Below are 21,627 nucleotides of genomic sequence, written 5' to 3'. Positions count from 1 at the left end.
GTTCAAAGAGGAATTCAAAACCACTTTTAAGCCTAGAAATCATTATCAACCTGATAGTAACAAGCAACACCAGTGCCCACATTGTGACCTTAAAATACCACTTCCCACTAAAATAAACTAAAGCTTAAAGAAATGATCAGTTCTAGGTCTGGGGCAGAAAAGATACCAGTGAGTCTGGAACATTTTGTCAGAACAGAGAGCAAGTATTGATATATTATTGAAGACTAGTAGGAAGGGTTGTGTCAAAAGGACCTCCACTGGCTAAAGACAGGAAAAGTTGTCACTAGAGATAATAATAGCAGTGGATCCAGACACATCAAATAATGTTTAAATCATAACTTCATAATGGCACCAAACAAACTAAGCTAATTGGTCATGTTTGAAGGATGCTAGGAAACCAACTCATTATTTTGAAAGCTGGTAAATAAAGAGAAAGGATCAAAGTATTTATCCTGCCTTTCCTATACAGTCTGTATCAGAGTACCATAATAATGGATAAGACAATTTCCCTTTATAGAAGTATTCCAACAAATAAGTGAAAAAGGAATGATAAGATTGTGACTCCTAATAAATGAAAGATTCTAGGCATTGAAAACCAACAGTTAATCACATACTAAAGAGAAAACCAGACATATGCTTCCTTGTGAAGAATACATCACCACCTTGAAGTAGTCTTAGCAAAATAATGAAACCTCAATCTAATAAAACCTAGATTCAACTACTGAATTACAGGAAATACAGGAGAATAACATGTTCTACTACAGCACAGCAATACAATCAGCAAAATCCAGACTCTGAAGTAACTCTACATTATAGTGTCTTCAACAAGGGGGCAAGGAAAGAAGAGGGAACCTGCAAGCTAAAAGACATAAAAAATTAAATGTAGTGTTTAAAGATGCACTATGTGATAAAACAAAAGAAAAGTAAGGAAGTGATGATCATAAATATCCAAATAGTGGCTACTGTTAGCAAGGGAGGGAAGGGGGTTAGTAACTGAGAAGAGGCACGTTGGAGAGGTTCTGGAGTGACTGGTAAGATTCTGTCTTCTGACGTGGGTGGTTGATATAAGGGTTTTCATCTTATGATAATTCATTAAATTGTATATTTCCTTTTTTGCTGTGTTGTGTACTTGGATTATACCAAACAGTAAGCTTTTGGAAAAAACTGAAATTGTAACAAATAACAATAACAAAATATGGCAACAGACTAAAGTGGTGCTCACAGAAAAATTCAGCAAAGTGGTTATGTAGAATATTAATATACAGAAGTCACTGACCTTCATATGTACAACCAGTTAGAAGAGCTAATGAAAACAAAGGTCTCTTACTAAATCTGGAATAAGAGATAAAACACCTAGCAACATGATGTGGAATCTAAAAGGACAAAACAAAGGAACAAACAAAATAAAACCAAAATAGACTCATAGAGAACAAATTAGATATAGAGAACAAATTAGTAGTCACCAGAGGGGAAGGTGAAGAGGGATTAACAGGTACAGAATTCCAGTTATAAAGTTAAAACGTCTTGGGGATGTAATATTCAGCATAAGGAAAAAAGTAATACTGTACTAGCTTTGTATGTTGACAGATGGCTTCTATACTTTTGGTGTTGATCATTTGTAATGCATTTAAATGTCGAGTCACTACGTAGTACACCTGAAACTAATACAATATTGTATGTCAACTATACTTCGATTTTTAAAAAAATTTTAAAGGGAAACTTGGAAGAGCTACAGAAACTTGTAAAATGCTATTGAGGGAAATAAATAAGACTTAAACAGTATGAAAGATGTATCTGTTCTTGGACAGGAAGACTGAACGTTTTAAAGAAATTTTTTAGAGAGGGCAATAAGCAAACTAATTCTTAAATTCAAAGAAAATATTAGCAAGCAGGAAAGTCATAAAAATTCTGAAATAGAATAGTTATTTAAATATATTTTGTAAACCTCACTAGATAAAACAGTGTGTCTGTAAGTAGCAGAAAGTTCAGTGAACAGGCAGAAAGTCTAGAAATAGACCTAAACACAAACAGGAATTTGGTATATGATAAAAGTGATATTTCAACTTATTGAGGAAGAGATGGTTTATTTAATAAATATGATTCAGTAAAGTTGGAGCAACATCTCATCCCAAAATAAGTACCAAATTAATTGATCAGTGGGTTAAATGTGAAAAATGAATCCGTGAAAGTACTAGGAAAAATGTGGAATATTAAAAACATCTTAAAAGTGGGGATCTAGACTTAAAACCCAGAAGTCCTAAAAGAAAAGACAATTCTGTTTATATCTCATATTCTGTTTTTGCCCCCATATTTCCTTTAATATTCTGTGATCATGAGGAAGGCGTTTAATTTCTCTGCATCTTTTCTCAGGTCGTATTTTTACAATAATTTGTAAAATATTGGTATTTCACAAATATTGAGAGGATCGAATGAAATATGTGAAAATACTTGGAGAAGTTGTAGTGGGCTAAAAGATATAATGTGTTATTCATACTCTTCCTTTGCTCCCGTAGTTGTTCCATGCTGCCTTCTTTTGGGAGGAAAGACAAGGTGGATGGGTGATGACTAATTAAATAGATGGTTTTTCTGGTTATTTCTTGTAAGTCTAGTTTAATTTGCTTATGTTTTTATAAAAAGTTTAATTTCATTCTAGAGTAAGCACTTGTAAGGGGATTAGCTTAATTTAAGAAATAGAGCCAACTTTTAATCTGTGAGTATTTTCATATATTCAGAACTCTAACAAAACCATTGTATTAGAAACTTCATTCTTACTTTGCTGGCTAATTGTGCATATGACATTTGCTTTTCTTTAAATGTAACTTTCAGTGTTCAAGAATTCTTCGTTCGCAAATCCAATGCAAAGAAAGGCATGTTTGCCAGTACACATCTTGTATTGAAAGAACCAGGTGGTTCTAAATATGAAGCTGCCAAGAAGTGGAATTTACCAGCGGTCACTATAGCTTGGCTGTTGGAGACTGCTAGATTGGGAAAGAGAGCAAATGAAAGCCATTTTCTGATCAAAAATTCACCTAAAGAAGGTTCATACTTCTGTTTTGTCCTTTTATGTATATATTTTTACAATTTGATGGTTTCTGGGATATGAATGTACTAAAACTTATTTTTAGGACAGGTCATTAAAATTTCTCCCTTTCATGTGAGCCACTCTTGGGCACTCATTATTGGGGGTGTGGGGCCAAATAAATATGCGTTCATAGCACAAATGTTTAATTTGTATCTGTACTATCAAGTGTAGGCACTATCTGAAAGCTACAGGGTACAGAACAATATAGGAGCATTCTAGGGTCTCAGTGTTTGAAGTCTAATGAGCTTAGATCCCATTTACTGTTCCTTCAGTGGCTCATACTGACACATCTTGTGAGTAAAGTGCTCTCTATTCCTCATCTTTGGGCTTTTGCATGTTATCTCTTGCCTGCTTCATGCTAGCCTGTTTCTCCTTATCTTTCAGTTCTCGACTTGGATATCACTTTCCCTGGAAAGCCTTCCTTGACTCACCAAGTATGGCCTTTGTCTTGCCATAACACCCTGGCCTTTTGTAGCTCTCATCCCAGTGTTACCGTTGTAGTTTACTTTCATGTTTCCCCGCTCAACCATAAGCTCTGAAAAGGCAAGGAGTACATGTGTCTTGTGCATTATATATTTTCATTGTCTAGATTGGGCCTGGCACAGAGCAGCCGTCTAATAAGTGTATTTGTTAAATGTTGAAAAAAAGGTAGGAGGCAGGGTGGGAGGACACAGTAGCCTCTCTTGTAAGATGATGGCATCCCTGGGCAAACCAGGGAAGCTTCTCAAAGCTATTACTTACTACTTTTTTTTTTTTTTTTTGCGGTACGCGGGCCTCTCACTATTGTGGCCTCTCCCATTGTGGAGCACAGGCTCCGGATGCGCAGGCTCAGCGGCCGTGGCTCACGGGCCCAGCCGCTCCGCGGCATGTGGGATCTTCCCGGACCAAGGCACGAACCCGTGTCCCCCGCATCGGCAGGCGGGCTCTCAACCACTGCGCCACCAGGGAAGCCCATACTTACTACTTTATTTAGACAACCTGGAAATTTTACAATGCAGGCAAAGTAATATTAAAACTTCATTAAGCACTTTCCAAAAACCTGACCGTAGTTGTTAACTCTGAGTGCATGTAATTGGGATTTTCTTTTTTACTCTGCCATTGACTAAGATGACATTATTTATATAATTTTGGGCAAATTATGAGGTTTATTGAGAATATTTCAAGTTACAACAAGATGAAACAGGAAATCTAATTTCATTAATTATTTCTTTCAGTTGATGTACTTGTCTAACTCAACACATTTTAGTATATTGTCTGGTTTGTTTCTTTGAAAGTAGGTATATAACTTTGTGGTTTGAAGTATACTTGAGAATTCACATGAAAACTCACAATAAGATGTAAAAACATCACTTCTTGTGTGCCTCTTTAGACACATAAGACATTAGTGGCTCACATTTGTTTCTTTTCATTTTAAATCTCTAGAACAAAGTCTGGAAACTGAGACAACAAACGGGGTGAATCTAAATCCAGATACTCCAGAGCATCCTGTCACAGACCTGGAAACTCACAGAAAAACAGCCGTTACACCTTTAGATATGAACCGCTTTCAGAGTAAAGCTTTCCATGCAGTGATCTCACAGCACTCCGGACAGGCTTCAGTCTCCCCTGCAGCAGGACAACCACTTCAGAAGGAGCCCTCATTATGCCTGGATACACCATCAAAGTTTCTGTCCAAGGACAAACTCTTCAAGCCTTCCTTTGATGTGAAGGTAAGGCTTATAGAAAGTGGTGCTGGAGATAACAGTTTCATAGCTTATAAAGTAAAGCACCAAGTTCTCCATCACCTCTGAAGTTTGTAGTAGTAACTTCCAGAAGTGTTGGCAAATAGATGCATAGTATTGAATCCCTACATATATCCAGGTTTGAGGTAACAGCTAGAGATATATACGGTGTGAAATCAGGACATCTGGATTCAAGTCCTATATCTGCCATGAACGGTATGACTCACAGATCATTTAATGTATCTGAGCATTAGTTCCTTTTGTACAAAGAGCATAGTATCACTTACTCTGAAAACTTACAGGTTTATCATAAGGATTAAGTGTAATTGTGTGATGAAATAGTTTCATAAACTGTAAAATAACATAAACACATTGCTACTTACGTTTTGATTCTAGGTGTACACCCGGTGCTCTTTCTGAAAATGTCTGTTATCACTTTACTTTTCAATCATTTCCCTTAAAAAGATGAGTTAAGTGTGCATCTTTCTTTGATCTTCTGAGCACTGGAGTATGGCTCCCCTTCTGAAAAATTCATTCACAAATCAAGGGCTAATTCAAGCTTCTCAAATGGTTTCCTTTCATTCCCCAAAGATAATTTCTTCACTATTCCTTTAGTAGTTTTTGGCCTTTCAAATGGCTATTCAAACCATGTTTTTTTTTTATCCATGACTTTGCAAAATTATTGTACGGTTTATCTATTGAGGTTTTACTCATAGAGTTTAATAGTTTTTACTAGTATGTTTTGGAGCAGACTTAAAGTTTACAGATTGTTCATCTTTAGAAAATAAATATAAATTGATACCCGGGACAGTTTTCTCCAAGCTAAATCTTTGATCAAATTTCTTCTGAAGTAACATTTTGTGCTGTGATTAACACTGTTCCTTGTGCCTTAAGAAGTAGAGGAAAACCACTGGTTTGGGAACTGCAAGATCTAGAGTCAGGCCTCTGCTTTTCCTCTTGCAGCCTTTTAAGGCGAGTCAACCTCTTTGGGTTTCATTATCCCCGTCTGTAAAATCATGGAGCATATCTAGATGATTTCCAAGGTCTCAAAGCTCATAGACTCTTTGAACAGTAAATGAAATAATATTAGGAGACAAGAAGATAGTAGAAATATTTCTAGTCATTGAGACCATTCTTCTACCTTGCAGTGAAAAGCTGATGGTTCTGAAATAGAAATAGTCTCAGTGAAGGTACAAAACACATTTAAAGGTTTCATTGTTTAGTCATAGTGTATTTAGCAGTGTCTCTCTCTCTCTCTGTCTTTTGTGATATATAAAATAGTTCTTCATCTTATAATCAGTGGTTCTTCAAATTGATGTAATATGGTATTTTGAATTTTTTCTCTGAAAACAGAAGGGCCCATGATTCCATATGGGTCACAAAATTGAACATACATTAGCCCTCACAATAAAAAGCGCCCCTTATTTAACTTAATTTTTAATTGACACACATCCAGAAAAGTACAACAAATGTGCTGATAAATGAAACATTAGTGTTAACAGTTGGGAAGACACAATACATATTCAGAAAGAGATCATTGCCAATTCTATAGAATCTTCCTCAAGTCCCCCCTTCCCATCACTTCTTCCTCCTTCCTCCCCAAAGGTAATACTCCTGACTTCTACCACTAGCTTTGTTATGCTTGTTTTTCACTTTTAAATAGGTGGAATCATAACATGTATTATGAGTCTGTCTATTTTTGTTCAACCTTCATTTAGAAGATTTGTCCATGTTGCTATCTCTATAATTCATTGATTTTATTACTGTGTAATAATCCAGTATATGGATATATCACAATTTACATATTCAGTCTACTGTTGATGGGCATTTAGGTGGTTACTAGTTTTTTGCTCTTACAAATAGGACTACTATGAACATTCTTGTGCATGTCTCTTGGAATATGTATACATGCTTTGCTTTTTGGTATATACCTAGAAGTGAAATCGCTGGGTCATCTTTCACCTTCAGTAGAGACTGACAGGCTGTCCAAATGGTTGTACCAGTTTATACTTCCACCAATAGTGTATTGAGCACCCAGTTTCCCCATCCTTGCCAAAGAAGTATTATAAGTTTTTTTTTTTTAATATTATACTTGGAAATAATTCCTAACTTACAAGAAGTTGCAAAATAAAAATAGTATAAGGAATACTCATATAACCTTTTACTCAGATATGTAGAGTTTTCATTAATTTCCAGATGGAAGGATTTTGTTTGTTTCATTTTTAATTTCTAGTTTTATTGCATTGTGATCAGACTTTTGTTTGTAATATTTCTACTTCACAGAACTTACTGATCTTTTCTTTGTACCCTGATATATGAGCAGTTTTTGAGAACATTCTTTGATTTTTGAAAACATTCTTTGATAAGATATATTCTTTATCAGGGTTTTCTCTCTATAGATAAAAGTCTGACATATTGATTATATTGTTTAGATCTTTTATATCCTTTACTATTTTTTGTTCATTTAACTCTTCTTATACTAAGTGGTATTTTCAAGTTTCCTAATATTGGTGTGTTTTTAATTTCTCCATGCATCTGATGTGGTTTTTGTTTTGAATAGATAATTGCAGTATTACTTAGTGCATAGATATTCATAACTGTTATGTAAGTAGGAATGTGTCCTTTGTCTCATTTAATGCTTTTGGCTTGAAGTGTACTTTGGTATCAGGATTTCAATCGCTTCTCTCTTACTGTTTTCATTTCCCTTATAAATCTGTGCATTCCTTCATTTTTAGCCTTTTTGGATTGCTGTGTTTTAAGTAGGTCTCCTGTATACAGCATAGAGTTGGGTTTGCTTTTTGAGCCATTTTGAAAATGTTTCAGTTAGGCAGGTTAAGCACATTCACATTTAATATGACTTATATTGTATTTGGTCTCATTTCTGTCATATATTATATTGTAATTGCTTTGTGATTATGTTTTATATATTTTTATTATATGTTTCTTCACTTATTGTGTCCTCTTTGTGTTTTTTTTTTTCCTTTTGGTATTTAGGAAAGTGTTTGTTTTAGCCTCATGGTTTCTTATAGTGTTCTTAATCCCCCTTCTTAACCTTTTATATGACAGTTTTAAATTATGTCTAGATCCCCTGCTTACTGCTCTATTGCAGTCAATGATCTTATCCTGTTTCCACCTTTTTTCTCTTCCACTATTTTTAGTTACATTTGTCTACTTTGTCAGAAAATAAAATGTTTATATATTCTTCAACCCATGGCCCTCACCCTTGTTTTAATCTTAACTCTGCATTTAAATATATGAAATGCTCACTGTCTGTCCTTTGTGAAGCTTCCCTGTCCTCTTTTGGTAGGAATGAAGTTCTGCACCTTTAAAACTTTTACTAAGGCCTTGATTCTTCAACAAATTGTTCAGATGTACTATTCTTGGTTTGCTTTTTTTTTTTTTCCCTTGAGTTTCCTGAAAATGCTGGTCCACTGCTACCTTGCTTTTTTTTTTTTTTTTTTTTTTTTTTTTTGCGGTATGCGGACCTCTCACTGTTGTGGCCTCTCCCGTTGTGGAGCACAGGCTCCGGACGCACAGGTTCAGCAGCCATGGCTCACGGGCCCAGCCGCTCCGCAGCATGTGGGATCTTCCCAGACCGGGGCACGAACCCATGTCCCCTGCGTCGGCAGGCGGACTCTCAACCACTGCTCCACCAGGGAAGCCCTACCTTGCTTTTATGTATGTTGTTTTTGAAAATTGTAATGCCAATCTAATTATGTTGTCTTTGTAAATTATTTCCTTTTGCCTGAAAGCCATGTGGATTTTTCTTTTATTTTTAAAGTCTAATAGTTTTACAAGGATATGTGTAGATATTGATCATTCTCAATCAATTTTCCCTAATACATGGTGAGTTTTTAAATGTTTAGAATTTGGCTTCTCTGAATTTTGGTCTGAGATTAGAAAAATGGAGCTGCCAGTCAACTGAGTTGAATAGAATGCTTTGGGATTGGAGCCTAAAGATCAAGAGCTCGTGTTTTGGACACATAAAGTTTGAGATGCCTGTTAGACATCCAAGTACTTTGTCAGATAGGCAGTTACACATAAAGCCTGGAGTTTGAGGAATGGTGAGTGGTCTGGGCTAGAGAAAGAAATTTGGAGATCCGAGTTTGTAGGTAATATTTAAAGCCATATAAGAAGAGATGCCAAGAGAGCAGAAGAAGAAAAGAGAAAAGGTCTAAGGAACACCCATAGGGGCTCACATTTAGAGAAGGAAACAGCAAAGGAGACTGAGAGGAGCCACCAGTGAGGGAAGAGAAAGCCTAGAGATTGTCTTAGAGACCAAGTAAGAAAGTATTGAGGAAGGAGTAGTTCACTATGTCAGATGCTGCTGAAAGATCAACAAAGGTGAGAATAGAAAGTTGACCACGGGATTTGGCATTGTGGACGCTGGTGATCTTAACAATAAGGGTTATTGTGACATTGTGGAGGTGGAAGCAAGTGGGTTCCTACAGGAATGTGGGAAGAGTTCGGGACATTGACTATAAACTATGCGTTTGAAGAGTCTTACTGTAAAGGGGAATCAAGAAATGGGGTGCTAGCTGTAGGGCAAAGTATGATCAAAAGAAGGTTGTTTTGTTTTTATAATGGAAGAAATAACTATGCCAATGTGATGGATCAGTAGAGATCCAGTTGATGGTGCAGATGAGAGGGGAGAATTAGTGAGAGGAGTTGGGATCTAATGTTTAAGGGGGGGAAAGTACCAGAAGGAAAGCAGTGCTCATGGCATAGGTTCAGAAGGCGGGTAGACATGGTGTGGGAGCTCTGATTTCTTTTGTATATGAAGAATTCTTTTAAATGCTGCAGAGAAATTTAAAAAAAAAAACCAAAAAAAAACTTTTGCAAATAGAAAGCCTTACCATATTCTCAAAAAAAAGATTAAACATCCTAAAGATCTAAAAAGATAATATAGATCCTATTAAAAATGTAAGCAGAAATAGTATAAAAATTCTGAAAAGAATAATTAAGGGAAGGCACTAGCCCTACTAATTATTAAAACATCTTATAGAGCTTCAGTAATTGAAGCAGTGTGTTATTGTTACATGAATAATCAAATCAATGCAGAAGATTACACCCCATAGATAGAAGAATGCATTATATGACTAAGGGGACATTCAAATCAGACAACTGGGTAGCCATCTGAGAAAACAGTTAGGATAAAACCTCAAACCTTACATCAGAATGAATTTCAGAGGATCCGATACTTAAGTACAAGAAAGGAAGGCATAAAAATACTAGAACAGGCCATGAGAGAGTGAGTTTGTTTTTAAATAATTCCATTGTGAGGAAGGCCTTTCTAACTATAACATAATACCAAAAGAAATAAAAGAGTCATATGAATTTGACAGCATTAAAAAATTCTCTACATTCAACTATGCAGATTTTATAAATATGCAATAAAAGTATTTGTTTTAAAAAAAATTCTCCATGGCAAAAATTTGACAAATGACAAATTGGGAACAAATATGTGTATATCATAGTGGGTATATATGTGCATAAAAATATATACAGATATATTTAGGCAAGTGGATATTTTAAAAAGACTAATAACCTAATGGGAAAATAAGCGAAGGATAGGAAGAGATATCTGTCACAAAAAATTGAATAGAAATATTATACATGCATGAAGGTGTTTAATCTCATTCAGTATAAGAGGATGGAAAACTATACATGCATGAAGATGTTTAATCTCATTCACTGTAAGAGGATGGAAAATTAAAGCATGCAGATATATTTTTTAACCTATCAGATTGGCAAAAAAGAAAAATCTGATTACCCACTGTGAAGTCAAGCATGTTGGGAAACACTAATGCTTTGCTCATGATAATGTCAGTGTTGGTGCGCACATTTTGCTTAAATGGTTCCCTTTACTCTTGTGTGTACAAAATGTGTGTGTACAAGGTTATTCACTACATTGTTATACTGGCAAAAGATTGTTAATCTAAATATTCATCAGTTGAGCACTGGTTAAATACTTACTGCTGTATACATGGAATACTATGTAGATGGGAAAGAGAATGAGCACAAGCCCTGGGCAGCAGTGGCCTCTGCTCACGAGGGAATTGTGGGTGGCTTGGGAACAGGAATACATTTTGTACCTTTGAAGATTTTTCACAATTCTCAGCTCAATCTAACTTTTTAACCTTCTTTATAGTTCATGTCTTATTTATATCCATCCTTGCTTACTTGTTTCCGTCTGTGTGTTTTGTTTGTTTACTTGTTCGTTTATTTTGTTTTTTGGTATCATTAATTTTAACCAACTTCAACTCTAAGATCAGACAAATGTGGTAAGTGCTGCTGAAAATGTAAACTTGTCAGTCTCTTTGAACTAATTTGCTGGACAGTATGAAATTTCTTTTCTTCATAATAGATACTAGTTCAGTCTTTTTATTGTTGTTTAGAGGAAAACTGGAGGAGGTTAAAACTATAATCCAATTAATATTGAGGATTATTCCCTTTCTCTCTTTACCTCTTTTTTCTCCCTTTTTCCTTTTTCTGTTTACCTCTCTCTCTTCCCTTCTCTCCCCTCTTCTTCCTTTCTCTCTCCTTTTCTTCTCCTTTTCCTCTCTTCCTTTCTCCCTCTCCCCCTCCATACATACAGGATGCACTTGCAGCCTTGGAAACTCCAGGAGGTCCCAGCCAGCAGAAAAGGAAACTGAGTACACCACTCTCAGAAGTCATTGTCAGAAACTTGAAACTTGCTTTGGCAAATAGCTCTCGAAATACTGTCGCTCTTTCTGCCAGCCCTCAACTGAAAGATGCCCAGTCAGAAAAGGTAGAATTAAATCTCTCATTATAAGGAAGTTTTAGATAAAAAACACTTAAAACAATAATCGTTGATCTGTTTCTTTTATTTTCCATGGGCAGGAAGAAGCTCCAAAGCCACTTCACAAGGTAGTGGTATGTGTTAGTAAAAAACTCAGTAAGAAGCAGAGTGAACTAAATGGGATTGCAGCCTCTCTAGGTGCAGACTACAGGTAGTTGGTTCATCTTTCTGTTTGGTGGTACGGCCTAAATTTATAGGGAAACCTAAAACTTTTGTGAGCATCTACAAAAAACATTATTTTGACTTCTAGTTTGTCATATTATCTACAAAATCTCTCCAATTGATTTTTAATTTAGCACATCCTTTTAAAATATTCTCTCCCATATCAATTCACTCTTACAAGTATGTTTTTAGGGCATGTTTAACAAATATATGAGAACTTATTTTGTGCCACTCACTATTCTAAAAACTTGGGATCCATGAATGAGTATAATCTAGAAAAAAATCCTTGTCTTCAAGGAGTTTATAGTCTAGTAATACATTTAGGTCTGACATTAAGCATGTTTCTTAGTGATTTTCAAATTAGAACCTTTCTGTAAGTAGTACTAAGTACTGCAGCACTCCTGAATTAAAAGTGTCTTTTTGAGCATGTTTGAATTTCTATCATTTTTACTACTCTGGAGGCATAGTTTATCAGATCCACTCTCAACCTGACAGCCAAACTAGAGACAGGTCTCTAGCATAAATGGCATCAGTATCAGGGAATGAGAGACCCTTGCCTATTCCGGCCAATCCTGAATTGATTGTATTCCTCCATTGTCTGTGGAGCTTGCTTTCTTGATCACCTGTTTTCAGCCATTCATAGATAGCACAATGATTGGTTTTACAAGTAACAAACAGTTTGAGGAACATGATTAGCTTTATCTTTCCCTTTGGTAAGTCATTTCAGTTATCTTTCTTTTTGATAAAGAAATTAGATCAGGAGAATGTAAAAATAAAATGGGTCTGTGATAGTTATAAGCACCTTAGTGTTTAATTCATCTATTGTCGAAGGGTAAAGGTTTCTTACTTATTATAACTATTATTTGTATTGTCTATTTTATAGACATATTATTCTATAATAATTATTATGTAATTGTCTAATGTTATATAATTACTATTATATTTATATTACTAGTTGCTGAGGGCTTAGTATGAGGCAAGTATTATCTCATTTCATTCTCACAGTAGCCCTATGAGAGTATTCATATTTGTCAAAATTGAATGCTTCCTTCAGTATTCCATTTGGATGTGGACTTGATGTAAGATTTAAAAGGAACATATATGACTTGTGTTTCTATAAGATTTAAAATGCCAGTCCTGGGAATTCCCTGGTGGTCTAGTGGTTAAGACTGCACTTCCACTACTGGGGGTACAGGTTCCATCCCTGGTCGGGGAACTAGGATCCTGCATGCTATGCAGTGCAGCCAAAAAAAAAGGAAAGAAAAAATTTGCCAACTCCTGATCTATCTCCATCTACTGTCTATAACCATTGATGGTCTGTTCTTAAAGGACTAAAAGGCACAGTTTTTGTATTATCACAGTGGAGTCAGATAGTAGTAAACCAAGATAATTCAGGCAAAAGATATTCCTTTTTTTTTTGAATTATCTTGATAATTTATTTACATTTTACTGTTTTACCTCACAGCAGAAATAGAAACAATTATTAGAAAGACTGGCAATTCAATTAGCAGGGGGTTTTTCACTATTATTTCTAAGGACACATGGACAGTGAGAAATAGAATGTTTATAATATAATTTAGGAGGGAATATTCCTTCTTAATTTGTTTAACTTGGCTATTTAAAAAGTTCAGAAATAGGAGTTCCCTGGTGGTCTAGTGGTTAGGATTCTGGGTGTTCACTGCTGTGGCCAGGATTCAGTCCCTGGTCGGGGAACTGAGATCCCGCAAGCCGAGCGACGTGGCAAAAAAAAAACACGTTCAGAGATATTTCTTAATTAGGAAATGGGAAGTATGTTAGGTATCCATAAAGAGAAGCCTCCCTTTATTTTGGTGATTACATTTAGAATTACACTTTTTATTTCCTCCTTGGTTTTTACTTGATCTTTTGAAGGATGACATATTTTACTTTTTTAGATTATTTTCCTAAAATAATCAAGAAAATATTAAATGGAAAGAAATCAGGAGCATAATGTAATAGCTAAGAGTGTGAGTTTTGAAGTCAAAACTGGCTCTACCTCTTATTCACTGAATATCCTTGAACAGGTTACTTTAACCATGCCCTTCAGTTTTCTTATCTGTTAAATGAGTAAAATAATACATTGTTTTAGGATTGTTGTGAGGAATGGATGAAATAATGCTATGTAAAGTACAGTGTGTTATGGGGCACAGAGCAAATGTACAGTGAATAGTGACTGCCAACAACTGGAAGACAGATTGGATGCTTTGCCATTTCATTAACTTGAAAATACTTTTATTGTTATATCACCTTTATAAAATGATATTATAAAAGAAAATTGAAAATTTAGAAAAGTATACAAAGGAAAGTAATATTTTCAAGAATATCCTTCTAAATATGTCTCTGCATTTATATACCTAGAGATATATGTATAAAATTTGACAATGAAAGTGGAGCCTGTCATTTAATGTTTTTTGCTTACTCTGGTTCTTGAAAGTTTTGAGAAGGTCAGAGTATTCTGTTTATAGACAGTAATGATCATCTTAAACTAATGTAGTTATTTCTCTCAGGTATTCATTTTTGTGTGTGTTTGCTTGTTTCAGGTGGAGTTTTGATGAGACAGTGACTCATTTCATTTATCAAGGGAGACCAAATGACACTAATCGGGAGTATAAATCTGTAAAAGAGAGAGGAATACACATTGTTTCAGAGCACTGGCTTTTAGAAGTAAGCCATACTTTTTTCCCTCCCCTCCCTGTTAAATGAAAATGCATGTAAACAGTATTTCAAGGCACAAACCCATTACTTTGTATGTAAACAAGTTCGATAACCTTAGTTAATTACACATTTCATATCTTTGGCATCAAAAAATTAAGATCTTTAATCCTTAAATGCTTAACGAGTCTTTAATGGGTACTCTTTCAGAGTCTCTGATTCTTTTTGCTAATTAAAAATGGTATGAAAGAAAATTTTATAATAATTTGAGGAGAATTAATTTAGCATGCCAATACAGCTTCTTTTCTTTCCTCTTCTTCCCTTTCCTTTTCTTTCTGGGTATTGCCTGGAATGTGATAGATACCTTGGCAAAAGCATAGAAATAGAATTAGATTTTATACTTTAGTGGACATGACATTTAAAAAGTGAGGACAGTTTGTCATTTGATGGGATTTTTAAGTGTCAACTACTTTTCAAAACTTTAATTTTGTGGACTCTTGCCATCTTAAAACATAATGTATTGGCTGTCTTTATTCTACTTAACATCACTTATTTGCTAAGATTTTTTTTCAGTCCTGTTTTAAAGCACACCATTGTATTGCAGTGTGCCCAAGAGTATAAACATCTTCCTGAATCTCTTTATCCACATACTTATAATCCCAAAATGAGCTTGGATATCAGTGCAGTGCAAGATGGCAGACTTTGTAATAACCGACTACTCTCAGCTGATTTGACAACGAAGGATGATGAGGTAGATGATATTGATGATACATTTACCCCCTCTTTAAGCTGAATGTACAATCATATACTGCTATGAAACCTTATACTGGGCTTGGTTTGAGAAATGGTAATTTTTCTCCTTCAATAGCCAGATCATTTGCCTGTAGAAGAAAATGATATAGACAGTATGACTACCAGTAATAAAGAACCAGCAACATCAAATGGAAATGGCAGGAATGACTCTAAAGGAGGTAAAATATTTCAAATTACAAACAAAAAAAATTTATAAATATGTATCTGTAATATGGAATGCTTCCTTTGCATCAGATGGACAAATAAAAGTTTTTTTCTATGTTGCTGAATACAAGTAAAGCATATATTTGAGGACTGAATTGAGGTTCCATGCCAATCATTAAGTAATAGTTAACAAAGCTTTAAGTGATTTTAGTGTGAAACCTGTGAAATGTGTGGAACTAGGTATTTTACAGAGTTAGTGTGACACAGCCCTATTCTATTAAAGGTAGGTGGAGTTGGTAATTTTTTAAACATTTGTCCTTTGGTTCAGTTCCTTTCAGTGACTTTCAAAAAGTTTTATTATGTGCACAATATATTTTAACATAAATTCACATGGTTTTAAAGGTGCAGAAGGAGGTGTGAAAAGTTTCTCCCACCCTTCTGATGTTATTTTCTTATGGAGCCTTCTAGAGCTGTTTCATGCGTACAATCAAACATGTTTTCTGGGACTTCCCTGGTGGTGCAGTGGTTAAGAATCCACCTGCTAATGCAGGGGACATGGGTTCGAGCCCTGGTCCGGGAAGATCCCACATGCCGCAGAGCAGCTAAGCCTGTGTGCCACAGCTACTGAAGCCTGCACACCTAGAGCCCGTGCTCCGCAACAAGAGAAGGCACCGCAATGAGAACCCCGTGCACCGCAACAAAGAGTAGCCCCCGCTCGCCACAACTAGAGAAAGCCCGTGCGCGGCAACAAAGGCCCAACACAGCCAAAAATAAATAAATAAGTTTTCTCCTTCCCCACTTTTAAAAAAATGCGTAAATACTGACTATTGTATATTCTGTTTTATACTTTGATCCTGATCTTTTTATTTAGCAGTTCTACCTGTGGAGTGTCTTTATTAGTACATAGGATCTTTTTCAGTCATTTTCCCTTTTTTTGGCAACTGTATAGTATTCACAGTATGAATGGCCCACTTTATTTAGCCAGTTCTTTGTTGATGGGAATGTAGTTTATTTCTAATTTCTTGCTGTTATAAAGAGTACAGCATTGAATAACCTTATATCTATAGGTGTCCTCTTTTTAATGGATTAATATTTTCTATTTTTCTCACCCTACCATAGCTTTCCCTGTCTATGATTTACCTGTTTAGTTAGTCCCACTCTGTTCATTCCAAAAATCTTTATTTAGTACCTACTTCAATGTTTAGTCTACAAGGAAACCAAAGATAAGTATGTTGTGGTCTGTGTTTTTGAGGACCATAGGGGAAAATCATAAATGACTGTAATGTACCTTGGTGTAGTACAGAACATGAGAGGGTCAGAAGCAGGCAGGGAGCTCTACAAAAGGATGACGACTGTGGGTCTTAGCACAGTGTCTGCAAAGGGCTTCCTGATTATTTCCTCTACAGTCCTCGTAGTAAGGGTTGCCTTTATGTTCTGCAGGATTCATAGTCTTAGTACATTACTATAGCCTATAGTAAGTATCTGATAAATGTCAAGTTAATAAATTTATGTTCAACCAAATCTAGACAAAATAGTTAATGTGAATAGGGTGTGATAGAAAGGAGAAACTTCCCTTGATTGGTGTATTTGTGTTTGTTTCAAGCTCTGACACAGACCTTGGAGATGAGAGAGAACTTTCAAAAGCAGCTGCAGGAGATAATGTCTGCAACTTCACTAGTGAAACCCCAAGGGCAGAGGACTTCCCTTTCAAGAAGTGGTTGTAACAGTGCCTCTTCAACCCCTGACAGCGCTCGCTCTGCCCGCAGCGGACGAAGTAGAGTCCTAGAGGCACTGAGGTCCGTACCTGTCGCTGGTGGCAGAATAGCTTTTCCTTCCTCCCTTCCTTCCTAACTTTTCCTTCTTCCTTCTCTTGTTCCAGGCAGTTCTAGAATTCTTACTTGGGGACAGGAAGCAGAGGTTAATTCCATACGAAGCAACTGCTTCCTGTGAGGCATGAGTAATACATTTTATTACCTCCCCTGAGAAAGAAATGATTTTAAGATCCAGTTTGCCTTGTTTGAAATGGATTCAGTGGATAGTCCCCTCAGTTCTTAATATTAGAATTAAATAATATTGGTATTAAACAGTAAGTGCATATATATATGTGTATATATATATTTAAGCAGTTACTTCTTATTGGAACTACATGTGTTTTGTATTCTCTTTATAAATCTGTCTTCTAGGGAAGGTGATTACAGATCTTAGTGTGATGTGACTTAAGTTCAGTAGAATAACTTCATCTTTTCCTTGATAGAAAAATCTCTGATTGATGAATTATGGTACTTATAGCTTGAATTAATTTAACTGTGCATTTATCTACATTAACTGTATATTTCATGAGGCTATTTCTTTTATCTAAGTACTGAGCAAAAATGGTTTTTTGTTTAATAGACCAGATCATGTTTTATCATTTTAGAGGGCCTAAATCTTGTGTCAAAGTCAGAGTAAATAAATAAGCTCTGAGAATAAAAGGCCATCTTCCTTGTATTTGAGGCAAATGAACACTTTGGGAGTACCATCAGCTTTGGCAAATTATTTTTACTAAGATTCCATATATATATGGAATTGAAATATTCAGTATACACAGTGAAGGAAGATATTGGAATTCTATTTACTTTCCAGTGGAATTGTTACAGTTATACCATAAAAACATGTTTCACCGTAGTTCACTGTAAGGCTGTTCTACCTAGACTCTGGGAGGTTTGGTTACCAGTAGCCAAAAGGACCTGCTTTTAAGGCAGCCTGTAGATAGTACACTTCCTGTGTAATTATAGTTCTTACTATTTCCAGTGATAAAAATACAACTATTGACTGGTCAGCAAAGTAACCAGGTTTCTAAACATTACCATGTTACCCTAAGCCTATATAATTAAGAGAAATCCCTTTTTAAAAGCAGTAATCATTTAGAATTTTTTAAAATTTCTTGACAGTAAACTCCCCCTTTGAAGTTTTAAATATATGGACATTCAGTCAAAATATGTGTTTCATTTTCTAGGTAAAACAGATAAGTTTCTGGAAGAAACATTTTAAAAATTAAAAATTTCCCGAAGTTCACTTACTCAATAAGTATTTTCAAGTGCTTACTATGTGCTAGATGGTGGACATATAAAGGTGAACCACCAATTTACAAGACTTACAGAATTTATGAGTGGGATTTTGTTATGGCTATCCGTTACTAAAATTGTGACTTTTATTCCTTAGGCAATCTCGTCAAACAGTACCTGATGTCAACACAGAGCCCTCCCAAAATGAACAGATCATTTGGGATGACCCTACAGCCAGGGAAGAGAGAGCAAGACTTGCCAGCAATTTGCAGTGGCCTAGTTGTCCCACACAATACTCTGAGCTTCAGGCTGATGTTAAAAAATTGGAGGATTCTCCTTTCCAGGAGCCTTTACATGATTCAGAAATTGCTGAACAGGGTAATGAGAAAGAAATCTATTTAGTTGTTTGTATTAGGTACATGTTGACCTCTTGACAATAAACAGATAAGCACCTGTGGTTACTGTGGTTCTCTGAATTGTACATGCAAATGAAAAACTCACTAGATGTTTTAAGTTTAAACCCAAACCTTAGATTTGGGTAAATTGAAAAATATATTTTGATTCTTAAATTTGGAAATTTAGGGTTAGGCATTTTTTTCCCTGTACATTTTTCCAGTCCTTTTTGCGTTGTGTAGTTAATGCTTGGTTTTTCTTCCAGTCATCTTAGTTACATTTAAGTCTTCTTCTGAATTCCACCCAGCACATACCTACATTTGGAGTTGTATGTGTTTCTTTCTGGATTCCCTATCCAACTTCCTTGGACTTTACCTTGAAAACAAAATACTTCCCATCTCTCATCATTGGTCATTTTCCCCCCCTTTCTCTTTCACATGATTATATCTCTATACTAGATATATAGATTTATCTCTGCTTCTGATTTTCTTCAGGTGTAGAATTGCTCTCACTTTTAAAATTTTGTTTACATTTTACTGGTGAGAGCATGGTACTTAAAGAAAGGGTTAGGCAAACCCACAGAGAAGCCATTTGCCCTTTTAAAGCTAACTAATTGCATTTAATTATAAGCTCTAGAAATAGGTTACTTTTTTTGCATGTACTCTTTACATTCCAGAATTTGTGTTTAATTTCATCTTGGCTAAGACAGATGAGAATATTTCCTAGACTTTGTTCTTAGTCGTATTTGGATAACATCACACTGCAGCATTTTATTGCCCTCAGCTGTCTGTGATCCTGAGAACATATGTGTGACTGAAGCCCCAAAACACCCGATCTCTGAAGAACTGGAAACTCCAATAAAAGACAGCCACCTGATCCCTACGCCTCAAGCCCCCAGTATTGCCTTCCCCCTAGCCAACCCACCTGTGGCTCCACACCCTAGAGAAAAGGTTCGTTTATCCTTAGTTTGGTGATAAGGCTTTTGGATATTGCTCTTATGCTGCATTCAGAATTTATTGATATCAATATCAAGGGTTCATCGAATGTTGAAAACTGCATTTCTTTGCACTCTATTATTATTTCTATATTTGATAACTCAGAAGACTAAGTAAAATGTCACTATAAAAGAACATAGGACTGATAACTTTTTAATGTTAATTTTTTCTAAAATAAACTCTTCCATTCCAGATTATAACGATAGAGGAGACTCATGAAGACTTAAAAAAACAGTACATATTTCAGTTGTCATCTCTGAATCCTCAAGAACGTATTGATTATTGTCATCTGATTGAAAAACTAGGTACAAGTATTTTACTTAGGTCAAAAATGTCCCATATAGTAACCTTATTTGGAAGTCAAATGTAGCTAATTATTGATATCATTTGTAAGCTGTGGAAATTGAGATTAAAAAGATGGGTAACTTGCCTCAGGCCATACACTGAGTCACCAGTAGAACTTTGATTTTATAAAGCTCTAATCTAAATCTAAAGTCACTGGGTCATAGGATTTAAAGATTTAAATTGAAACCAACCATTAAGGTTTAAGAATCTTATGCTGCTTTGAGCATTTGTTCATTGTTGAAACCTTGGACAAAATCAATGGAATTATAGACTTAAAATATGATTAAAACTACATTTTTATGAAGTTGAAGGTACAGTGACATCCAGACAGGAGCTCCTCCTCATGTGACATTCTTATTCCACTAGTTGTCAGGCTCTCCATCTGACACCATTCTGAAAGCAGCATACTAGGAAGGTAAACTTTCTAGGAGCTACATTTTAAAGAGTGGAAAGAAAGAGGTGAAATTAATTTTAAATATATATTTTATTTAACCTAGTATATGCAAAATATTATATTCAATGTGTAATTAGTATAAAATATCAGTGAGATAATTTACCTTTTTTTCTTACTAAGTCTTTGAAATCTGGGATATATTTTACACGTACAGCACATCTCAACTTGGACTGGCTGTGCTTCAGGTGTTCAGTAGCCACATCTGGCTAGTGGCTACTGTATTGAACAAAGCAGCCCTATAGAGTTAAGAACATTACTGGGAAGAACTTAATATGACAACTTGACCTAGAGAAAACATTAAGAAATAATGGTTGTTTTTAATAGTGGCCCTGAATCATCAAGAAAAGATTAAATGTCATTTAGTGCTATCCTTTTAAGGATGTGGAGAACTATTTATTCTGTTGGTCACAGAATAAATTTGTTATGTAGAGTTAGATATTGATATTAGGAATGGAATTTTTACCTATTCTTTTGTCACTGTGATTCTGGGTGAGTTACTCTGTACCTGTGTCCTCATGTGCAAATTGCACATAACAATAGTGCGTTCATAGAGTTGTGAGGATTAAATGAGTTAATACTTTCAACTTTCAACAGTCCCTGGCATGTATATAGTAAGTGCTCAAAAAGTCTTGTTGCTATTATTAGAGTCATCTGTAAAGCATGAGTGGAGTTCCATTGTTTTGTTGAAATCTTAGAAAGTTCTTGATACTCTGCCTAACCTCTAAAGTGTAATCAAAAGCCATGCTTTACATAAGCTTACATTTACTTATGCCTTCTTCTGTCCTCAAAGTCAGACTTCATAATACATATCTGAAAAAGGGTTCAGCTCCCACCTTCTTCATCTCTATTTACCTAGTGTTTTCCTCCCAAGCTTCTGTGTGGGTCTACTGACCTTATTTCCACTAAAAGCAGAAGAAATAGTTTCCCCCTTTGAACAAGGATTTAGTATTGAGAGAGCAAAGAATTTTTGTTAATTATATT

General features: G+C 35.4%; 1 protein-coding gene across 3 annotated transcripts in view; it reads left to right on the top strand.

Annotated features, from left to right (window-relative positions):
* Window positions 1-21,627, top strand: part of TOPBP1 (DNA topoisomerase II binding protein 1) — a 77,552-nt gene that overhangs the window by 40,216 nt on the left and 15,709 nt on the right. For 2 of the 3 annotated variants that reach the window (XM_060011285.1, XM_060011284.1), the window contains exons 13-23: window positions 2,827-3,038; window positions 4,505-4,791; window positions 11,402-11,575; window positions 11,668-11,777; window positions 14,347-14,470; window positions 15,063-15,209; window positions 15,327-15,429; window positions 17,019-17,211; window positions 18,617-18,837; window positions 19,636-19,802; window positions 20,041-20,152. In XM_060011285.1, the coding sequence (XP_059867268.1) occupies window positions 2,827-3,038; window positions 4,505-4,791; window positions 11,402-11,575; window positions 11,668-11,777; window positions 14,347-14,470; window positions 15,063-15,209; window positions 15,327-15,429; window positions 17,019-17,211; window positions 18,617-18,837; window positions 19,636-19,802; window positions 20,041-20,152 (1,850 nt within the window). The remainder of the gene's footprint in view (window positions 1-2,826; window positions 3,039-4,504; window positions 4,792-11,401; window positions 11,576-11,667; window positions 11,778-14,346; window positions 14,471-15,062; window positions 15,210-15,326; window positions 15,430-17,018; window positions 17,212-18,616; window positions 18,838-19,635; window positions 19,803-20,040; window positions 20,153-21,627) is intronic. The other variant, XM_060011286.1, reaches the window with a different exon arrangement.

This window comes from Delphinus delphis, chromosome 4 (genome assembly GCF_949987515.2).
Source record: "Delphinus delphis chromosome 4, mDelDel1.2, whole genome shotgun sequence".
NCBI lineage: Eukaryota > Metazoa > Chordata > Mammalia > Artiodactyla > Delphinidae > Delphinus > Delphinus delphis.
The sequence above is the reverse complement of the archived record's forward strand: the minus strand, read 5'-3'. Positions and strand labels throughout refer to the sequence as shown.